Source organism: Sorghum bicolor, chromosome 8 (genome assembly GCF_000003195.3).
Source record: "Sorghum bicolor cultivar BTx623 chromosome 8, Sorghum_bicolor_NCBIv3, whole genome shotgun sequence".
In the NCBI taxonomy this organism is placed as follows: Eukaryota; Viridiplantae; Streptophyta; class Magnoliopsida; order Poales; family Poaceae; genus Sorghum; species Sorghum bicolor.
In genome coordinates, this window is record NC_012877.2 from 850475 (window position 1) to 871490 (window position 21016).

The following is a 21016-nucleotide window of genomic DNA, read 5'->3' on the forward strand; positions in this document are numbered from 1 at the left end:
CTCGCTGCAACGTCTTCTTCGTGGTGATCCCGCTGCAACGTCTTCTTCCCGGTGTTCTCGGCAAGGTCACGGGATCGTCACTGCTACATTACTGCACAGCATCGAGTGGGACGTCTACATCAGCAAAGTGCTATGTCGACTAGCGTGAACGGCTTCGATGCCGCTGGGTATGAAATCGCTCGATTTCTCACTGTATTTTTTATAGCTAATATCATCTATGTTCATGTCGCTGGATCACATGCACACCTGTATGATGTCACAAATATTTTCACGGTTGCTTTTTTCTGGATTAAATTACTCGTTAAATTGGCTAAAATTCTTACATTCCAAAAACGTGATAGGCCTTTTTCGAGTACTGGTTTTGCGAGCATGCTGAAACCCAATATTTTTGAGGGCACACACTATAAAAGGTGGCGCCAGAGGTGCATGCTGTGGATGACCTCGATGCACTGCTTCCATGTGGTCGAACCTAGGGCTATCGGGCCGCATACTCCAGAGGAGGAGCGTGCATTCCGGGATGCCGATACTAGGTTCAGAGCTGGACTACTGGGCGTGCTTGGGGACACCATAGTTGATGCATATGTGCCACTGCAGACTGGTAAAGAAATGTGGGATGCACTTGAGGCCCGCTACGGTGTTTCTGACGCCGGCTCTGAGTTGTATGTCATGGAGCAGTTTCATGACTATCGGATGGTCGAGGACCGTCCGGTGGTGGAACAGGCTCATGAGATACAAGCGCTGGTGAAAGATCTTGAGCTGTTTGGCTGTGCACTTCCTGACAAGTTTGTGGCAGGTTGTATCATTGCAAAGCTGCCACAATCTTGGTCTGATTTTGCTACTTCTCTGAAACACAAGAGACAGGAGTTTGACGTTGCTCAGCTCATTGGTACTCTTGATGTGGAAGATAAGGCAAGAGCAAAAGATGTTAAAGGGAAGAAGGTTATTGATGGGAGTTCTAGTGCACATGTGGTGCAAAAGAATCATCCCAAACCACAAAAGAAGAAAAACCAGTTTGAGATGAAGCCAAAGAACACTACTGCTTTTAAGAAGAAGAACAAGAAGAACAAGGAAAAAGGGAATTGTTTTACCTGTGGCAAAACTGGACACTATGCAAGAGAGTGTCCAGAGGCTAAGTGGAAGCCTCCAGCCAAGAAATCAGCAAACACCGTTGAGACTGATGTAGGAACATCGGGGTATGGTAATTTATTGCCTACTGTTCTTTCAGTTTGTCATTCTCCTGATTGGTGGATTGATACCGGTGCAAATATACATGTGTGTGCTGATGTTTCCTTATTTTCTACTTATCAGGCAGGCCGGGCTTCCTCCTTATTGATGGGGAACGGGGCGCGTGCGGCTGTACGTGGTGTTGGTACGGTCGATCTGAAGCTTACTTCGGGAAAGACCGTGCAACTCAAGAACGTGCATCATGTCCCCTCAATAAAGAAGAATTTGATTAGTGGTTCTTTGCTTTGTCGAGATGGTTATAAGCTTGTGTTTGAATCTAATAAGTTCGTACTTTCTAAGTATGGTACTTTTGTTGGAAAAGGCTATGAGAGCGGAGGCTTGTTCCGCTTGTCTTTGACAGACACTTATTTTAATTCTGTGAATCATGTCAGCCATAATGTTGATATTAATATTTGGCATTCACGTTTATGTCATATTAATTTTGGTAGCATGACTCGCTTAGCTGGTTTAAATTTAATTCCGAAATTTGATGTGATAAAAAGTTCTAAGTGTCATGCTTGTGTTGAAGCAAAACAACCTCGCAAGCCTCACAAGGCTGTTGCGGCGAGGGAGTTGGCACCGCTAAGTCTCATTCATTCTGATGTATGTGAGATGAATGGAGAGTTGACTAAAGGTGGCAAGAGATATTTCTTAACTTTTATAGATGATTGTACTAGATTTTGCTATGTGTATTTATTAAAAACAAAAGATGAAGTGTTGCATTATTTTAAGATCTATAAAGCTGAGGTAGAAAATCAACTTGAAAGGAAAATTAAACATTTAAGGTCCGATCGCGGGGGAGAATATTTCTCAAATGAATTTTCTGAGTTTTGCGCGGTGCATGGAATTATTCATGAGAGGACGCCACCATACTCACCACAGTCCAATGGGATTGCAGAGAGAAAGAACCGTACTCTAACTGATTTGGTTAACGCCATGTTAGAGACAGCGGGTCTATCTAAGGAATGGTGGGGTGAGGCTATATTGACAGCTTGTCATGTCCTGAATAGGGTACCCACAAAGAACAAAGAGAGTACACCATTCGAGGAATGGGAGAAGAAGAGATTAAATCTTTCTTACCTACGAACCTGGGGTTGTTTGGCAAAGGTGAATGTGCCAATAAACAAAAAGCGAAAGCTTGGACCAAAAACTGTTGATTGTGTCTTTCTTGGTTATGCCATTCATAGTGTGGGTTATAGATTTTTAATAATAAACTCTGGTGTTCCTGATGTGATTGTTGGTACAATTATGGAATCTAGAGATGCAACATTTTTTGAGAATGAATTTCCCATGAAAAATACACCTAGCACTTCTAGTCATGATTTTATTTGTCTGCCTGAGACACTTGAACCGCTAATACATGCTGATGAAGAAACCCATGATGAAAATCCTGAGAAGGATAATAATATAGTGACTCGAAAGAGTAAAAGACAAAGGGTTGCAAAATCCTTTGGTGAAGACTATATTATATACCTTGTGGATGACACTCCCACAACCATTGCTGAGGCATATTCATCACTTGATGCTGATTTATGGAAAGAAGCTATTCAAAGTGAGATGGATTCTATTATGTCTAATGGAACTTGGGAAGTGGTTAATCGTCCTTATGGATGTAAACCTGTGGGGTGCAAATGGGTATTCAAAAAGAAATTAAGGCCTGATGGTACTGTTGAGAAGTACAAAGCAAGGCTAGTGGCTAAAGGCTATACTCAAAAGGAAGGAGAAGATTATTTTGATACTTACTCTCCTGTTGCCCGTCTAACGACCATACGCGTGTTGTTGTCCTTGGCTGCCTCACATGGTCTTCTCGTCCATCAGATGGATGTTAAGACAGCTTTCTTGAATGGAGAGCTTGAGGAAGAGATCTACATGGATCAGCCTGATGGATTTATAGCAAAAGGTCAAGAGGGTAAGGTTTGTAAGCTATTAAAATCCCTGTACGGCCTAAAACAAGCCCCTAAGCAATGGCATGAGAAATTTGATAAAACTTTAACATCAGCTGGTTTTATTGTAAATGAAGCTGATAAATGTGTCTATTATCGGTATGGTGGGGGAGATACTGTGATTTTGTGCTTGTATGTGGATGATATATTAATCTTTGGAAATAATTTTAATGTGATCAAAGAAGTGAAAGATTTTTTATCTAATAACTTTGAGATGAAAGACTTGGGTGAGGCTGATGTCATTCTTAACATTAAGCTACTAAGAGAAGGAAATGGTGGGGTAACTCTTATACAGTCCCACTATGTTGAAAAGGTGCTGAACCGTTTTGGTTACAGTGAATGCACGCCTTCGCCAACTCCCTATGACCCAAGTGTGCTATTAAGGAAAAAATCGCAGAATAGCACGGGACCAATTAAGGTACTCACAAATAATTGGCTCTCTTATGTACTTGGCTAGCGCAACAAGGCCTGATATCTCGTTTGCTGTGAGTAAACTTAGCCGGTTTGTTTCAAATCCGGGAGATACACATTGGCATGCACTTGAAAGGGTGTTGCGCTACCTGAAGGGTACAATAAGTTATGGCATTCACTTTACCGGGTACCCGAGGGTACTAGAGGGCTATAGTGATGCTAACTGGATATCTGATGCTGATGAGCTGTACGCCACAAGCGGATATGCGTTCTTGCTTGGAGGTGGTGCTGTCTCCTGGAAGTCTTGCAAGCAGACTATTTTAACGAAGTCTACAATGGAAGCAGAACTCACAGCATTAGACACCGCTGGCGCTGAGGCCGAGTGGCTTCGTGAACTCCTGATGGATTTACCGGTGGTAGAGAAACCTATGCCGGCTATTTCTATGAACTGTGACAATCAAACTGTGATAATTAAAGTTAACAGTTCTAAGGATAACATGAAGTCCACAAGACATGTGAAAAGGCGGATAAAATCTGTCAGAAAATTGAGAAACTCCGGAGTAATTTCATTGGACTATGTCCATACATCTAAGAATCTGGCAGATCAATTCACTAAGGGTCTGTCACGCAATGTGATAGAAGGTGCATCAAGGGAGTTGGGCTTGAGACCCACTTGAGTCATACCATAGTGGTAACCTGTCCTATGTGATCGGAGATCCCGTGAAGTAGGATGGCGAAACAAGCTAGTGGTTGACTGAGGGAGAAACCCCTTATTTAAAACTCAAACTCATTGGAGATGTGCCGTTTCTCCTATGTTGTATGGCAGGTTGGATAAATCCTTAATGTGCTCTGAGTGGCTTAATTTAAGCAGGGATGTTGTCCTACAAAACATCCTAGAAGGAACACACCTATATAAGTTCGACTGCTAGTCACAGTCTATGAGATGTGGGTAATCTCTAGATACTTATGAAAGGCACTGGAAGTGTGACTTATATGCTTCAAATCAAAGGGGATGCTTGTATCAGCCTTGTACCATGATATGAACTTTGGTGAAGCTCATTTTCGCAGAAAACTGACAATTCAAGGCATAGTCCATTGTTCAGTTGTGAGTGAGTGGAGCCTTTTGTTCTAGACGGGTGTTCAACTTAACCGTCCCCGTTGAAACTCTGGTATATCAAAAGAACTATGGTTTTTGAGATTATTTTCTATAAATCCTAGAGTTTGGTGGGGATTGTTGATATATTATGGGTTACACCATATAATATATACAATAATTAATAAACTCTATGATTTATATGAAATAATATTTATTGGTTTATTACCAATATGGGACATGGACCAAATGCTACACATGCTGGCGATTGGGCTAGCGGTGAACATGATAAGGCAAGAAGCAATGTAACGTATTCTATCTTGCCATTAGAGCTCTAGTGCACGTGAGTTATGAAAATGCTTTCCGTTTCCATTAACTAATGGGCAAGTGGCAAAATCAATACGAGAGTTACCAATTCCAACGTTAATTGCCTACTGCTTCATGCGTCTGTTCGCTTCATGCATGTGTCCGTTCGCTTGCTCATCCGAGCGGAGCTATATATACCCAGCTCTACGTCTGGTCTAGATGCACGAAAAATACAGAACCAAAGTTCTTGCTGTTCTATAGTCTCCCCGTTCCAGACCTTGCGAGCACAAGTTTTGGAAGAGTAGGAGCCTCCGGAACGCACGTCGGCGACGAGTTCACCTGCTCGGGTGAAGACCGGCGATCACGTTTTTGGGGAGTGTCGCGGCGCGGCACGACTACTCGCTGCAACGTCTTCTTCGTGGTGATCCCGCTGCAACGTCTTCTTCCCGGTGTTCTCGGCAAGGTCACGGGATCGTCACTGCTACATTACTGCACAGCATCGAGTGGGACGTCTACATCAGCAAAGTGCTATGTCGACTAGCGTGAACGGCTTCGATGCCGCTGGGTATGAAATCGCTCGATTTCTCACTGTATTTTTTATAGCTAATATCATCTATGTTCATGTCGCTGGATCACATGCACACCTGTATGATGTCACAAATATTTTCACGGTTGCTTTTTTCTGGATTAAATTACTCGTTAAATTGGCTAAAATTCTTACATAAATATCACTGTCGTCTCTAGGCCATCTATCTCCAGGGACTCTGCTCCATATCTCTTGCTGTGCGTGACTAGCTAGCGCAGTACACGTAACACAGCTCATCACTGGTCAGCCTACTGTACACCGCCATGGCTGCTCAGAGCATAGCTCTCTGGCTCCTGACGACGACGATGGCCCTGCAGGCCGGCACCTCGTGGGCGCAGCTGTCGACGGGCTTCTACTCCAGCTCCTGCCCGGGCCTGTACAGCGCGGTGAAGCCGGTGGTGCAGTCTGCCATCGACAGCGAGAAGCGCGTGGGCGCCTCCATCGTGCGCCTCTTCTTCCACGACTGCTTCGTCCAGGGATGCGACGCCTCGCTGCTGCTGGACGACACGGCCACCTTCCAGGGCGAGAAGATGGCCACCCCCAACAACGGCTCCGTCAGAGGCTTCGAGGTCATCGACGCCGCCAAGTCCGCCGTCGAGAATGTCTGCCCCGGCGTCGTCTCCTGCGCCGACATCCTCGCCATCGCCGCCAGGGACAGCGTCGTCATCGTAAGCCCCCATCGACTTCATTCCAGATGAGAATGCATGAACCTGCAACTGTGGATATGCAGCTGGGTGGTCCGAGCTGGGACGTCAAGGTCGGCAGAAGGGACTCGACGACGGCGAGCTTCAGCGGCGCCAACAACAACATCCCGCCGCCGACGTCGGGGCTCGCCAACCTCACATCGCTCTTCGCCGCGCAGGGCCTCTCGCAGAAGGACATGGTCGCGCTCTCTGGTACGTACGACATGCTACCTATAGGCTACAAATTTCCAACTTGTTCGTAATTAAACTAACTGAGATTGCAACAGCAACAGCATACAAAAAACATGCATGTCCGGCAAATTTCTTATACATCCATGGGACGCTTTTCGAAGATCAAGGAAAAGAAAGACACTGCTTGATGACTGTTATACCAATATTGCTTGCTACTTAGACGACATTATGTTTTATTTCAACTATGGATGACATCTTTTAGAAAAGATCAACTGTAGTGGAATGAGAGAATGATAAAAAAAAAACACTATACATACTTGTCAAATAAAGCTAATAAGCTAGCTTTAGTGGTTATATAAATACAATACAGCTGGAGGACACTACGATCGACCACAATATTCACACCAACGAAATTGATAGCTCAGTTTTGACTTCAAAGCTGGATTTACAACTTTCTCGATCTCTTCTTCACATGCATATATACATATAGTTATATACTACTCGATCTCTTTCGCTTGCAGCTGATTGGTGAATATTCACCTAACATCAGATGTCGGTTAATGGCATAGCATACATGCATAGCACGAGAGTTGGTACAGACAGATAATAAGGATGGAACGAATCAATGAAATGACATAAAGTTTGCAAAGGTGACAACGAGATGCCGGTATATATATATGGCTTTAATTAATTTCTAGAAGGAAGGAAAATCTTTGTGTGCTACAGAAAAGCTTCATGCTTTTGCATGTTATTAATTATAAACCTGGCGACAATATGGCAACTTCCACGAATTGTATGCGTCTGGTTGAAACATCATTTCTGCCCCATCATGTATCTTCATTCGATGCTGATTTTGTACTAAATGAAGCCTAAATAAATTAAAGTTGTTTAGTCGATATTCCCTAGCTAGATTACAATGAACTGGAACCACAAATTAAATAATGGTCATTTTGTGTGTCGCTTCACAAATAGAGAATCAATACTTCTTTCTGTAGCATTTCTTTCTTGAGACCTCTTTTTTTCTTATATATTTACAAAAACTACGAACCACATGCATGTTTTGATTTTTTTTTTGTTAAGTAGAGCTAACGTACTAGCGTAGGTGACCAATCTTCTTGCAAAAAAAATAAAAAAAAATTAAAAAGGTTCAGTGTACGTGTTCGCGCCCACTCATTTCCCCTAAGACATTAATTGAAATATTTGAATAATATAGTATAATTTATGTCCTCCTTATGTTGTTTGCTTCTTAATTTTGCTACTATAGGTGCTCACACCATAGGCCAAGCACGCTGCACCAACTTCAGAGACCACATCTACAACGACACCAACGTCGACGGAGCCTTTGCAAGGACAAGGCAATCAGGTTGTCCTAGCACCTCAGGAACAGGTGACAACAACTTGGCACCATTGGACCTTCAAACACCAACCGTCTTTGAGAACGACTACTACAAGAACCTTGTTAGCAACATGGGGCTCCTACACTCTGACCAAGAGCTCTTCAACGGTGGCGCCACCGACGCGCTAGTGCAATCATATGTTAGTAGCCAAAGCGCGTTTTTTGCAGATTTTGTGACTGGCATGATCAAGATGGGTGACATTACACCGTTGACGGGCTCCGCTGGGGAGATCAGGAAGAACTGCAGAAGGATTAATTAACTGAGAGGATTGGGAGAATATTGAGGCTTTTTCTTCAGTCATATGTACGTGTTGAGCAACTTCATGGCTTTATTTCTCTTATTTCTATTCTTTTTTTTCTTTTTGCAAAATTGTGAAGTCATTGTGTTGTATCGATGTGTTCTCATCACATGTCGGTTTGTTTCATCAATAATAAATGTATCACTTTTGTCTACTTTTCATTCTTTTTTATTTGAATTACTATTTTATATATAATGCATTGCGGAAGGACTATAACAACGTCTGCAGTTTGTTCACATTCAGAGCCTGTTAGGTTGAGTATTTAGATAAACTCGCCTGACCAAGCAGCAATCCAGATTGTCAAGTGCCTGCTGGTGGCCAAAAATCGCTGACTTTCAGGTCACGAACCAGTTTGATGATACATGCTACACTCTCCGGTATGGAGAATCACTTACGGTATTTGGCATGACAAGATTTCCGCTAAACTAATAACAAAGCATATATACTGTACATGTGTATGCACTTGTGCAGAGAGAGTAGTGTATATATATATATATATATATATATATATATATATATATATATATAGTTTGTTTAACAACAATTGACCACTATAACTAGATATCTTCATGGTTAGTTATATATATAGCAGTTATTAGGCGCACAAGGATAAGATTTTATGTTCTGGCCCCATTCTTGAACAGATTTTACATTTGAATGTCCGCGTAATTAAGGTCATTGAAAAAAAGTAGGGCTTTAAGTCAGAATCTAATATTTTGGAATTAATCACTATAAATACGTTCATGCATGTGTGAAACTTGTTTCATCAGAAAAATAAATTAAGTAGCAGAAACTTTTCACTTATGTGAATTTCTATCTGTCATATGTGAATTTGTGTAGCATAAACTTTTTCATGTAAGTGATTGGTTTGTCTGTTATTATACGTGAATTTGTATCAGTGTTGCGATGACATCTCATATACGCGACGGTTTTTCCCATGGTGAAATCTCCATCTTAATTGATACAATGCAACTGGAGTTATATATATTTATATAGCATCATAGCTTGGGCGGCTTAGCTAGAAAAGTAAAATAAAACTAAAACACAAAGCTAAAACCTTTGACTACAGCTTTATTATTTATGCATAGGTGTTAGGGTGCGATTGTAGTCCCATCTTTGTCAAACATAGTGTCTCTAAAGTTATTATCTTTGACAAGAATGATAGGTTTGGACTCGGACGCCACTTTTGCTTACTATAAACTGATATTCATCCTCGCTTATTTTGCATTTTTTTCATATTGATGCTTGGTGTTATTTCATCACAAACAAGAAAGCTAATCCAACTTGATCCAGTTTAAAAGGTCCGTCATCAAATGCAGCTTATCATGCGCTATATTGTAGAGCTGCAGGTATGTTGCTGCTTGTGATTGCATGGTGGACTCAAAACAAAGATTAAGAAGTGAGTATAAGCCTGAAATTACGGCTGCAATTTTAAATAGAGTTTATGGAGAACAGTATCTCAATTGTTAAGATTCCTGAAAATTACCGGATCACCCCTCTTTCCCTTTTTTTTATTTTTCAAAAATCTTTGTTGTTATAGATACATTCACAAGCTACCTAGCAAATTAAGTAACCATGTTTGAGTTCGAGCTGAACACAGATATAAGAAGGAATGAAATTTGTCAAACACTCAAACACAGAAATCAGGAGAGCTGATCACTGGTGCTTGTTCAATTCCTTCAGTCAATCAGATACAAAAATAGGATAGTTGGCTCAATCATAGTATGGCTAGGTCATGTATGTGTTGCTGATTTTTCCGCAGCTGCCAGCTACAACGTACCTGCAGGAGTCAGCAATCTTGGCTTTCTCCTTGTCCATGGGTTCGGTATCGCTCCAATCTAGCTGATTGTTCTGACTAAGGGCTCTGACTAATCTTTTTTTGCATTCTCTAATCAGCTGCTTGCACTGCTATGATGTAAGCACTGGCTTATTTGTTGACATGCGAAAAAAGGGGGGAAAGTATAAGGTATAAAAAGCTTCCTCAAGAAATGGAACAAATTAAATCAAACTAAATATCAATCCTACTGAAAAAAGACATGTACTTAATGGCGGCCTTTGTATATAAAGTGGTTTTGGGGTCAAGTGTGCCTGATGCTAACTTTAGAAGGAAATACCTTTATTTTGTGAGTTAATGTTTCAATTTCTCATTGTTCTATTCCGTCCATACCAAAGTATAAACATTTATAGCATTTAGTGAATTTGTCTCAAAATATAAGCACTTACCAGAATTCAAACATATATCTACCCCCACAATTAATTAATTGATACCATGAAAATCACCTTGTTGCTCAACTCGTGATTGACACTAATTTGTTGTGATATGTGCAACAATAAAAACACATTTACAGAAGGCAACAATTAGCCCAACATCTGGCCAACAATTAAGCCAATTATGAGTCATCTTGGTTCCCTTATCTAAAAAATGAGTCATGTTGGCTACATGGTGAAGGGTACATTTGGCTTACTGCTGGTTCTAAAATGAGAAATTCTTGTATTTGGTTGGAGAGAGTAGATGGACATAGCCATGGTTGGGCTGCAGAACATTTGCCTCGTATGAGTACATCGAGAGAGCTTCACAACTACGAGGCTCAAGCTTAGGGATGAGTAGAAATAGTTGTATTGCCATGTCATTTTCAAGTCTACAAAATTGCATTGTCATGGGATGTCACCATGGTTCTACTCCCAAAATGCCATTTCAGCTCCCCACACTTGTCCTAGGACTTCATCTCGATCTCCAAACTTGTCAAAGGATGTTGTCTAGATCCAAACAAGCCACTCGCTCATATTCCACATTTGAGAACTAAGGGAATCCCTATGTAAATATGGATGTTGAGACGTTACTGATTGGTCACTCTTATATGCTCTGAAATAAAGAAAAATCCTTGAAAATTCTCACAACACAATTAGAAATAGTTGTTTGTTGATTTTGTACATTAATCGTTATTGATAATAGCATTATGTCTATTATGTTTTCTAAACGATACCTATCTCTCAATTATCAAAATACTCTAAATTAACACCATGCATATATATATTTCAATCACCTAAATTAGTCACCTATTTTTTTTAAAAAAAATTATACATCCATGCCATATGAAATATACTCTAAAGAAACCCCTAAATTTGTATCTAAAAATAATTAAAGGAATAGGCCTCCTCACCTATGTAATTACAAAAAGTTTTAGAATAACACCTTAATCTCGATCTAAATTGACCACCTCCAGTGCGAAAGATAATATAAAGTAAAAATATCTACATTAGGCATCTCCATCACTATTAATATTTATAATAACTTCCTCTTACGCTTCTATTAAAATAATCTAAAGTAAATCCTAAATTTGCATATAAATTACTCACCTTTGGTCTTACTAAAAATATCTTGAATTGATTCTTGCCAAGTTTTCTTTTAGCTTACATACATATGTCATTAATGAAAATACCTCAAACTACTTATATATATGAATTGTAATTATCAATTTTCCTTATAAATTATCAATTTTAAAATTTTCAAATTTGGAAACTAACTCAAGTAAATATACATGACTTGTGTTAGCAACTCAGCATTCACACCACATACACATGTAAGCATGGTGCAATGATCATATCTATGCATCAAACACATATGTTAAGATTTCGACTAACACATAGAAAACCCACATAGAGGAGAACACTAAGAATAGGGATGAAAAAGTGTATAAAAGAATTGGTAAGTAAAGTGTATGACAACAAGGCAAAGATAAGAGCATGTGCATGTATATGAGTTGCATGTTATTAGAATCTTAATACTCCTAACTGGAGGTCTTCAATTAAGAGAGCCTCAACGTTAGGAGGTCTTCAATAGAGCCTCCACGTTAATCCTCACATGACACAATAGGAAAAATATAAACCCTAGAAATTCTCATAGAAATTAGAATAATTTCACTATCAATTTGTAGACTCGTAATCAAAATTGCCAATAATAAGCTTTTGGATCTATATTTTTATGTAGTTATCAGATCTATTCTATTTCCTAAAAAATTGCCCACATCTATGGTTCTAAAAAACATAAAGTAACCCCTAAATTTACTTTTAAATAACCAACACTTGCTATTATAAAACATAATTTATAGTAAGCCCCTAAATTTTCATTTCAATTATCCCACAAATGCTATATGATAAATTTGAGATGTTATTTAGATAATTTTATACATTTTAACTGAAACATTATGACTTATCAATACTAAGCATTCATTTTTTTATACTACACATACAATCCTTTCATAGAAGAAATCCAACATCTAAGTGCTATGTTGCATGGCAAAATAATTGTTTGTGTTGCTTTAGTGACTAAGAGTACAAGACCTACAATCATGTCCATTGTTAAATAAAACATATAAAATGGAAATTGTAAATAAAATATACTAGAAGCACAATATCAACTTAACATGTGGATAAAAATTGCAATAACTAATAAGATCAAAATTTGATCCATTATAATAAAAATAAGGATGTAATAACCAGAGCCATAACTACTTAAGCTACGATTTGAACTAAACACATGTAAATAAAAATAGTGTCACTGATAATTATCACAACCACGAACATAATATAGAGTATATAAATAATGGGTATTTTTGTTAAGAAATAATGAGAGAAAGAGGGAGATAATAAAAAATATAAGCAATTCTGATTGTTCTATCTACTAATTTTTTTCTTCACAGAAACTTTTAATACTTATGTAACATAAAATTCTAGGCCGTACCGGAGCATGGGTTGATGCATATGGGCTTGTGTAAAGAAATTAGAGACCGCAACAATAAGCAACTTTGATTTAGGTTAGTGTTTTGTCATAGTTGTTTGGTGGCGACCCACCTTCTCTCTTTAATTAATGTGAGTAGAAATGCCTAAAACATATTTTCAGCGAAGCTATACATACTTGTATTACTTAAATAATATATATCATCCTCGATCAAAATGGTCTCTATATTGAAAAGTAGGCAGCATTGCATTTGGAACCTTCTCCTTTGAATATTCTCGATCGCTTTATTTAGAAGCAAGATGGAGAGCATAGCAGCTAGAACTGCTGAAATGAAAAAATTTTGGTACTCGAACGACTTGGGTCGCAACTGGGTTGTTGGATGCGTGAACTGCACGCCTGCCTCCTTGTAGCATGGAAAATTCAGTGGACTCTTGTCGACATTCTTGTAAAATTATTGTGAATCTACTGTGTACTCAAAAGTCAAAATACAAAGTCCTCGTCCAGGCAATATATATACATAATACATGCAAATTAAATTAAGCTTCTTCACAACACCTACTGCTCTGACCTTGAGGGCTTATATGCTTGTCCTATTCAGTATATATTCACAACAACTCTTGCAAGCAAAACATCCACAACATGCATGCATCTCTGGAAGGTTGGGGCGGCTGTTTGACTCCTTTTCATAGATTTAGTCTGACAAACAAAATAAATGAGGGCAACAAAACATACAAACAGATATTTCCATATTTACAGTACCAGGGAGAGAGAGAGAGTTGTTTGGAAATGTACTATTATATGTGATCTTGATGGAGCGTAGTCAAATTGTATAGTTTATTATTAAATACAAGTATGAACATAGTTCTCTCCAAGGCAGCCACACTACCAGTGCCAAGCATGTCTCTGAATTATTTCCATGATGGTGATGTGAGTAGATATGTTTGACCCTTGGCCTCTGAGAATGCTTCTGATCGAGTATGGACTATGCATGGTAGCACAATGTGCAGAAGGAGCCTCGCTCTGAATGCTGATGTGAGCAGATATGTAATTCTGTCTCTGAATGGTTCCATCCATATATCTGCAACTGTTGATAGCTAGATGATCAAAATCTTGATCAGTTCAGCGGAAATAAATTAAATACTGGGTAGGAGTCGTAGCTTCGCCGAACCGTTCCTATTAGGACGCTATGCACGGGTAGGCCGGGTTGCTAGGGTAACTTTTATCAAACCGTGTTTCTATTTGTTGCATTGCTTGGAGACAATACAACATACGTCGGATTGACTAAAAGCAAAACTCCATGCTTGCACGCTTTCCTAAAGTACAGACAGTCTCCATACATACACAGTAGCAATGTGAAAGGCGCGAGTGATTCCGATCCTTGCACTACCGGACAGCAGGGGTTTGCCGTGTGTTTGGCGCACACGGCAAAGCCCAAATTACACACGGCGAAGGCTTTGCCGTGTGTTGCTCACGGCAAAGAACACACGGCAAACTCTTTCACGGTGAATCCTATTTTTACTCACGGCCAAATTATGGGCACACGGCGAAACTTTGCCGTGAGTCAATCTTGACACACGGCAAAGAAAAGATAACGAACGGTGGGAGACGGCCTAACGGCAGGGTTTGCCGTGTGTCACCATGTAGACACACGGCAAAGTCTCAATGTTTGCCGTGTGCCCAAAGAAAAGATAACGAACGGTGGGAGACGGCCTAACGGCAGGGTTTGCCGTGTGTCACCATGTAGACACACGGCGAAGTCTCAATGTTTGCCGTGTGCCAGGGTTGGGCACACGGCAAACCCCAACGAAAAAAATTTAAAGTCTTGAACTTTTTTGCGGCCCATGAGATTCGAACCTATGACCTCCCTCTCGTGTTTCTTCACTCTTAGCCACTGCACCACACTATGACTTCTGTTTATATTGCATTTCGGTTGCTCAAATATTATATCAAATTATGTGTAAATTGATAATTTGAGGTCCTAAATAATTTCAAATCAAAAAGTTGTCAACTACAAAGTTTCATAACTTTTTGGGATCTACAATTTTCATTTAGGGAGTTTCTTCATCCGAGGTCGTTTACAAAATTTAAATTTCAAATTTGAGAAATTCAAACGTAGTTTTTGCATGACAAGATGATTCCAAAATAAAAAGTTGTCAACTACAAAGTTTCATAACTTTTTGAGATCTACAAAGTTTATTTAGAGAGTTTTTCCATCCGAGGTTATTTTAAAAATTGAAAATTTAAAATTTTCAATTAAAATGCTGAAAATAATTAAGAAATAGTAAACAATTCCAAAAAATTTCTAAACTTGGACACGACACAACCTATATGGTGCAGTGCCTATAGAAAAAGTTTTAAAATCAAATTCAAATATAAAAGTCAAATCTACTCCAACTCATGCTTCTTCACTCATATCTCTATGGAACTTCTTCGAAGATTGTCTGGTTTCTATACATCATACATGACAACTTGTTCGAAATCTTTCCAAACTTTTTTTATGGCCTCTATGTATGATAACATGACATATGTATAAGTTTCAGGATTTACGGAATAAAATAGTATTTATTAGAATTTTCGAAATGTACCGACACACGTTCCGCGTCGTGTCTCCTAACCACGGCATTCAAAAGTCATTTCCGTTTCGAATGTGTGTTCTCAAACAGGGTTGGGTAACATGAATATTATTTTTTTGATATTTTTTTCCAACTATTTCACTGACTCGTAGTTCAAATTTGAACGTAACCGGAAAAATAAAAATAAATAATGTTAATTGTAAAATATAGCAAACATGTTTCAAATTTTATGAAATTTGAGTATGGAGTTACAAATGGTGAATGTGTAGAGAATAAAAAATTTGGAGGACAAAAACTGAAAAAAAAGATAAATTATTTGCCGTGTGTCGCACCCGTGGCACACGGCAAAGTTTGTGTTTGCCGTGTGCCAGCCTCAAGCACACGGCAAACCCAGGCTTTGCCGTGTGCCTAACGGCCGCACACGGCAAACGTTGACGGCTGGAGGTGGGCGTTAGCGTAGGTTAGCTTTTGTCGTGTGTCCTGTTTTTGCCGTGTGTTGCTCACGGCAAAAGTTTGAGTTCGCCGTGTGTCTGGTGTTTGCCGTGTGCAACACACGGCAAAGGACAGATATACCGTGTGCCTAGCGTTTGCCGTGTGCTTGGATTAGACACACGGCAAACTCGACCTTTGCCGTGTGTTGCTCACGGCAAACGGGCGGACACACGGCAAAGGCCGGCTCTCCGGTAGTGTTGCATTGCTGTTGGGCAAGCAACCTTGATTGTCGGCTTTTCAACTCGTCGATCGAAGTCCTACATAGTAGTGATGTGAAGCCGGTGATTTACCTAATCATATATATATATATATATATATATATATTTATGCATTCATGCATGCATGGAGTGCTTGCTATATACTGCCTAGCTAGCTTCAAGCTTATACTAACAGACTTAGGCCCGGTTTGGTTTGTGCTGATTTTTTTTAGCACATATCCCATCAAATATTTGGACATATGCATGGAGTACTAAGACCTTATTTAGTTTCCTTATGAAAACTTTTTGGGACTCTATAGCACTTTCATTTGTATGTGTTAATTATTGTCCAAGTATGAACTAATTAGTCTCAAAAGATTTATCTCGCAAATTACAGGCAAACCATATAATTAGTTTATTTAATATATATTTAATGCTCCATACATATGCCGTAAAATTCGATGTGACAGATAATCTTGAAAAGTTTTTGGCTTTTAAGAAGAACTAAACAAGACCTAAATATATTATTTAAACTATTTACGAAACTAAAAATACGGAGACAAATTTTTTAAGCTTAGTTAGTCTATAATTAAACACTAGTTATCAAATAAAATAAAAAAACTACAATATTCGCTAAATTTTAACACCTCCAACCAACCACCGGATAAGTCCACGGACTGAGTCCAGGAGTTCCTGCTATAAATATGGATGTCCTGATGTCCATGTTCCCCAGCAAGCTAGCTACCTCCACCTGCAAGCAATACACCTCCCTGCACTCGGGAGGCTAGACTAGCTAGCTTGTGTACGAGATGGCTGCTCCATCAGCCCCGAGCGGCGGCAGATCAGGCGTCATCGCTGTCCTCTTGCTTCTTGTGTTGCTGGCCGGCACCGGCACCTCGTCGGCGCAGCTGTGCACCAGCTTCTACTCCCACTCGTGTCCCGGCGTGTACGACGCCGTCAGGTCGGTGTTGCAGGCCGCCATCGCCAGGGAGCAGCGCATGGGCGCCTCCATCCTCCGCCTCTTCTTCCACGACTGCTTCGTCCAGGGCTGCGACGCCTCGCTGCTGCTGGATGACACGCCCAGTTTCCAGGGCGAGAAGATGGCCAACCCCAACAACGGCTCCGCCAGAGGATTCGAGGTCATCGACGCCATCAAGTCCGCCGTCGACAAGGTCTGTCCCGGCGTCGTCTCCTGCGCTGACATCCTCGCCATCGCCGCAAGAGACAGCGTCGTCATCGTAAGCCTACTAGCTAGCCGCCCTTGTAGTATATATTCTTAATTTGAATCACTTTCAGAGCTAGAAAGATGCATGAGACTGAACCTGCAACTGATGGATGCATTGCATGCACACTGACACATGCAGCTGGGTGGTCCGAGCTGGGACGTCAAGGTCGGGAGGAGGGACTCGAGGACGGCGAGCTTCAGCGGCGCCAACAACAACATCCCGCCGCCGACGTCGGGCCTCGTCAACCTCACCTCGCTCTTCGCCGCGCAAGGCCTCTCCCAAAAGGACATGGTCGCGCTATCTGGTGCGTATTTTATTATACAATATTCCCACTACGACAGTACGTGGTAATTAACTACTAGCTGTAAATAAATGCAATGCTAAATCTCCAAGAAAACTTTGTCTCTCATTTTTTTTTTCGAAGAACTTTGTCTCTCAACTTAATTTGGAGATATAATTCTCCACACTGTTTCTCAACCACTAGCTCAACATAGATATTTGGGAGATAAGTTTATGTGCTAGATTAAATTAAGTGGTATAGTATAGATCATTCATTTCCTCCACTCCATTTTGTAACTTTGTACGTATCATGTTCAATTCGCTCCAAATCTAAGTCACTAAATATTTTCATGTATGTGTCGCTTTGCCTCTTTTGCCAGGAGCCCACACCATTGGCTTAGCACGCTGCACCAACTTCAGAGCCCACATATACAATGACACCAACATCGACGGCAGCTTCGCAAGATCAAGGCAATCGGTTTGCCCTAGGACCTCAGGTTCAGGTGACAATAATTTGGCGCCTCTAGACCTTCAAACCCCAACTGTCTTTGAGAACAACTACTACAAGAACCTTGTTTACAAGAAGGGGATTCTACACTCTGACCAAGAGCTCTTCAATGGTGGATCAACCGATGCGCAAGTCCAATCATACGTTAGTAGCCAGAGCGCGTTCTTTGCGGACTTTGTGACTGGCATGATCAAAATGGGTGACATCATGCCATTGACCGGCTCCAACGGGGAGATCAGGAAGAACTGCAGAAGGATTAATTAAGAGGCAGTGCACACTAGCTATCTATATCTGTTGAGGATTTTCAACAACGTCCTACTTTATTTCAAGTTTGTAATCCTTCCATTTTTTACAAAACTATGAAGTCATTATTATGGTGTACTAATTTGTTGAGCTTATGTATGTTTGTTTAAATAAGTAGTGATATATCATTTGTTTTGTATACAACCTTTTTCTTGAGCCTGTTATACTTTTTGCGAGCTCTTTTACGGTGGTTGAGGGTACTTCTTGGTTCCTAAACAATTAATTAGTGCTAATTAATTTTATGAGAGGAAGGTTAATATGGTAATTGCGGCTTTCTCTTCCCACGCCACTGGTCCCAACCCGCACTCGAACCCACGCGTGCCCAAAGGACGCGAGCAGGTCCGCACCCACGAGGCTGCCGTGTTGGTCCGCCTTAAGCCGCGACCGCCTCGCCGTCACCCTCACCATCGCTCGGCGCCACCGTCGCCAGCCTGCCCTTGGCAGCACCAGTCTGTCCTCCCTCCTCCCCCGGCACCCCTCGCCCACGCGCACCAGAACCCCACCGTGGCGACATCGAAGGACACGAGGCTACGCACAAGCCCTAGCCGTCGCCGGTGAAGGACGCGAGCAGGTCCGCATCCGCGAGGCTGTCGTGCTGGTCCGTCTTAAGGCGTGGCCGCCTCACCGTCGCCCTCGCCGCCACCCTCATCCTCAACATCAACCTCAACCTCGCCCGCCACCGCAGCACACAGAGAGTAAGAACAACAGAGCAAACTGAGAGAGGGGGCGGGCTGGTGTGGTTGTTCAACAAATTATACGTGAAGAGACTATAACAAATTCGAAGTATAGATTTCCTCTTCTACCCTATACTATTCTAAGTATAGGTTTCCTCTTCTACCCTCAATTACTCATAAAAAATTCGAAAATAGATTTTTTTACCTATTTTCAGATGTTGATTCCACCAATTTTAGTATGCACTGGGTGTATATGGTCCCACCATTTAATATGCACTTGGTTCCTCCCAGTGCCTTCTAAATTTGTTTCTCTTGGTTCCTCTGTCTTTTTAGCCGTCGTCGTGAGCCGTCCATTTTCTAACAACCATTGTAAAAGTTCTGACTTTTTGCATGCCAAGAACTAAGGCTCTCTCTCCGGCAGCTCAATTGCACTAAATCTTGTTTTTATTTACAATTGTTTGATCGAACACATATAGTATACTATAAAGCTAATAAAGATGCTCTAAAAGACGATATAGTAACATTGTTTTTTAATTATTATGTGATTTTTTTCTTGCTAACTGATTCAAGATCGAGCAGTAAGACTACTGTGATATGTTGTACCCGAATCTCGCTGCATCCATGTCTTAGTTTCTCTTGCCAGTACTGTGCTGGTCGATGAAGTCCAACTGCGTGCTTCTTGGTCTAACTTAATTTGCGTGACAGCGACAAAGCAAAGCAAGAAGGTTGATATGCAAAAATTGGTGATGAGTGATTGTGGGAGATGATCGGCTTTGGTTGAGTTTGGAGACTAACCATGGTGTGAGTATGTGTGGGCAACATGTCTCTTGATTATGTTGGTCTGCACGTGTGGAGCATGGAGACGATCAACGGACATGGAGAAAGTCAAGTAGGGACATACCGTGCCAATGGATTGGGATCAGTGAATGACGGATATGAGGCTTGCACTGAGGGACTAAGATGGCTGAAAGATTGATCTTGGTACAATGGCTAATACTTGGGGACATTAACAATCAAGAGCACATGAGGAGGAGTTGATCGTGTTGACCAAGTCAAGACGTCGGTTGATCAAGTCATGTGGGGGTGCTGGAGGACTTGGTGATCGAGCTGCTGAGAATGACAATGACACATATCGAGAGAGCGGAGGAGGCATGGCAGATATGCTTCTCCGATCCGGGTGGTTTGGTGGTCTGGACCCCAAAACCACCGGCTGGACGGTTTTCAGGTTTGGGCCTCAAAACCCTGTTGGAGTTCCTATGGGAACTGGAGGCGACATGTGGTGTGTCATTGCAAAGTTTGCATCGAGGCAAAGCAAAGTCATGAAGAGTGTGTGGTGTCGGATTCTTTCTATCTCAAGTTGGACCATTATGCCCCTAGGGTTAAGTGGTTCACCTAAATATTTAAGGGTATTGTTGGGAATGTGTAATATCTAAGGGCATTGTTGGGATTGGTCTTATCATCATCACCTTTGCCTACCATGTCACTAGTGGATTGAATCTTGCTCTTCTTCTTCTTCGCCAAAAAACTTATTGACATCGGAGGGGAACCAGATCATACACCAGTAGGGGCTAGCACGCCTAAAGAGGTTGGACACAACCTTCAACGTAGCAAGAACACATCGTGATCGACGAAACTGTTCTAGAGACCGGTTAGGCCGATGATGTTGAACCTATTCTTGGCTTGGATAGACTCATGAACTTTTCCCAGAAAGACCTGTCGGGAAAGAGCATGTGGAGGGTGTCCTAGGAGCAACAAGGCCGCCTAGAACGCCGCTGAGTCTCTCTAGGAGACGGGATAAACAACAATAGGGAATGGAAAATGGGTAAAGGGTGTAGTAGATTGATTTTTTTGATCACTAGATAGTTGAGAACTTAATCAACCATGATCTTGTCA

General features: G+C 41.0%; 2 protein-coding genes across 2 annotated transcripts; both read left to right on the top strand.

Annotated features, from left to right (window-relative positions):
- LOC8155490 (peroxidase 4) lies at positions 5185–8287 on the top strand. Its single transcript, XM_002489001.2, has 4 exons — positions 5185–5542; positions 5722–6231; positions 6294–6459; positions 7703–8287. Exons 2-4 carry the CDS (start codon positions 5827–5829, stop codon positions 8092–8094), a joined length of 963 nt encoding a protein of 320 aa, XP_002489046.1. The 5' UTR covers positions 5185–5542; positions 5722–5826; the 3' UTR covers positions 8095–8287.
- On the top strand, positions 16876–18597 carry LOC8071397 (peroxidase 4). The gene is made up of 3 exons (XM_002441658.2): positions 16876–17371; positions 17498–17663; positions 18019–18597. The coding sequence occupies exons 1-3, from the start codon at positions 16943–16945 to the stop codon at positions 18408–18410; spliced, it is 987 nt and encodes a 328-aa protein (XP_002441703.1). The 5' UTR covers positions 16876–16942; the 3' UTR covers positions 18411–18597.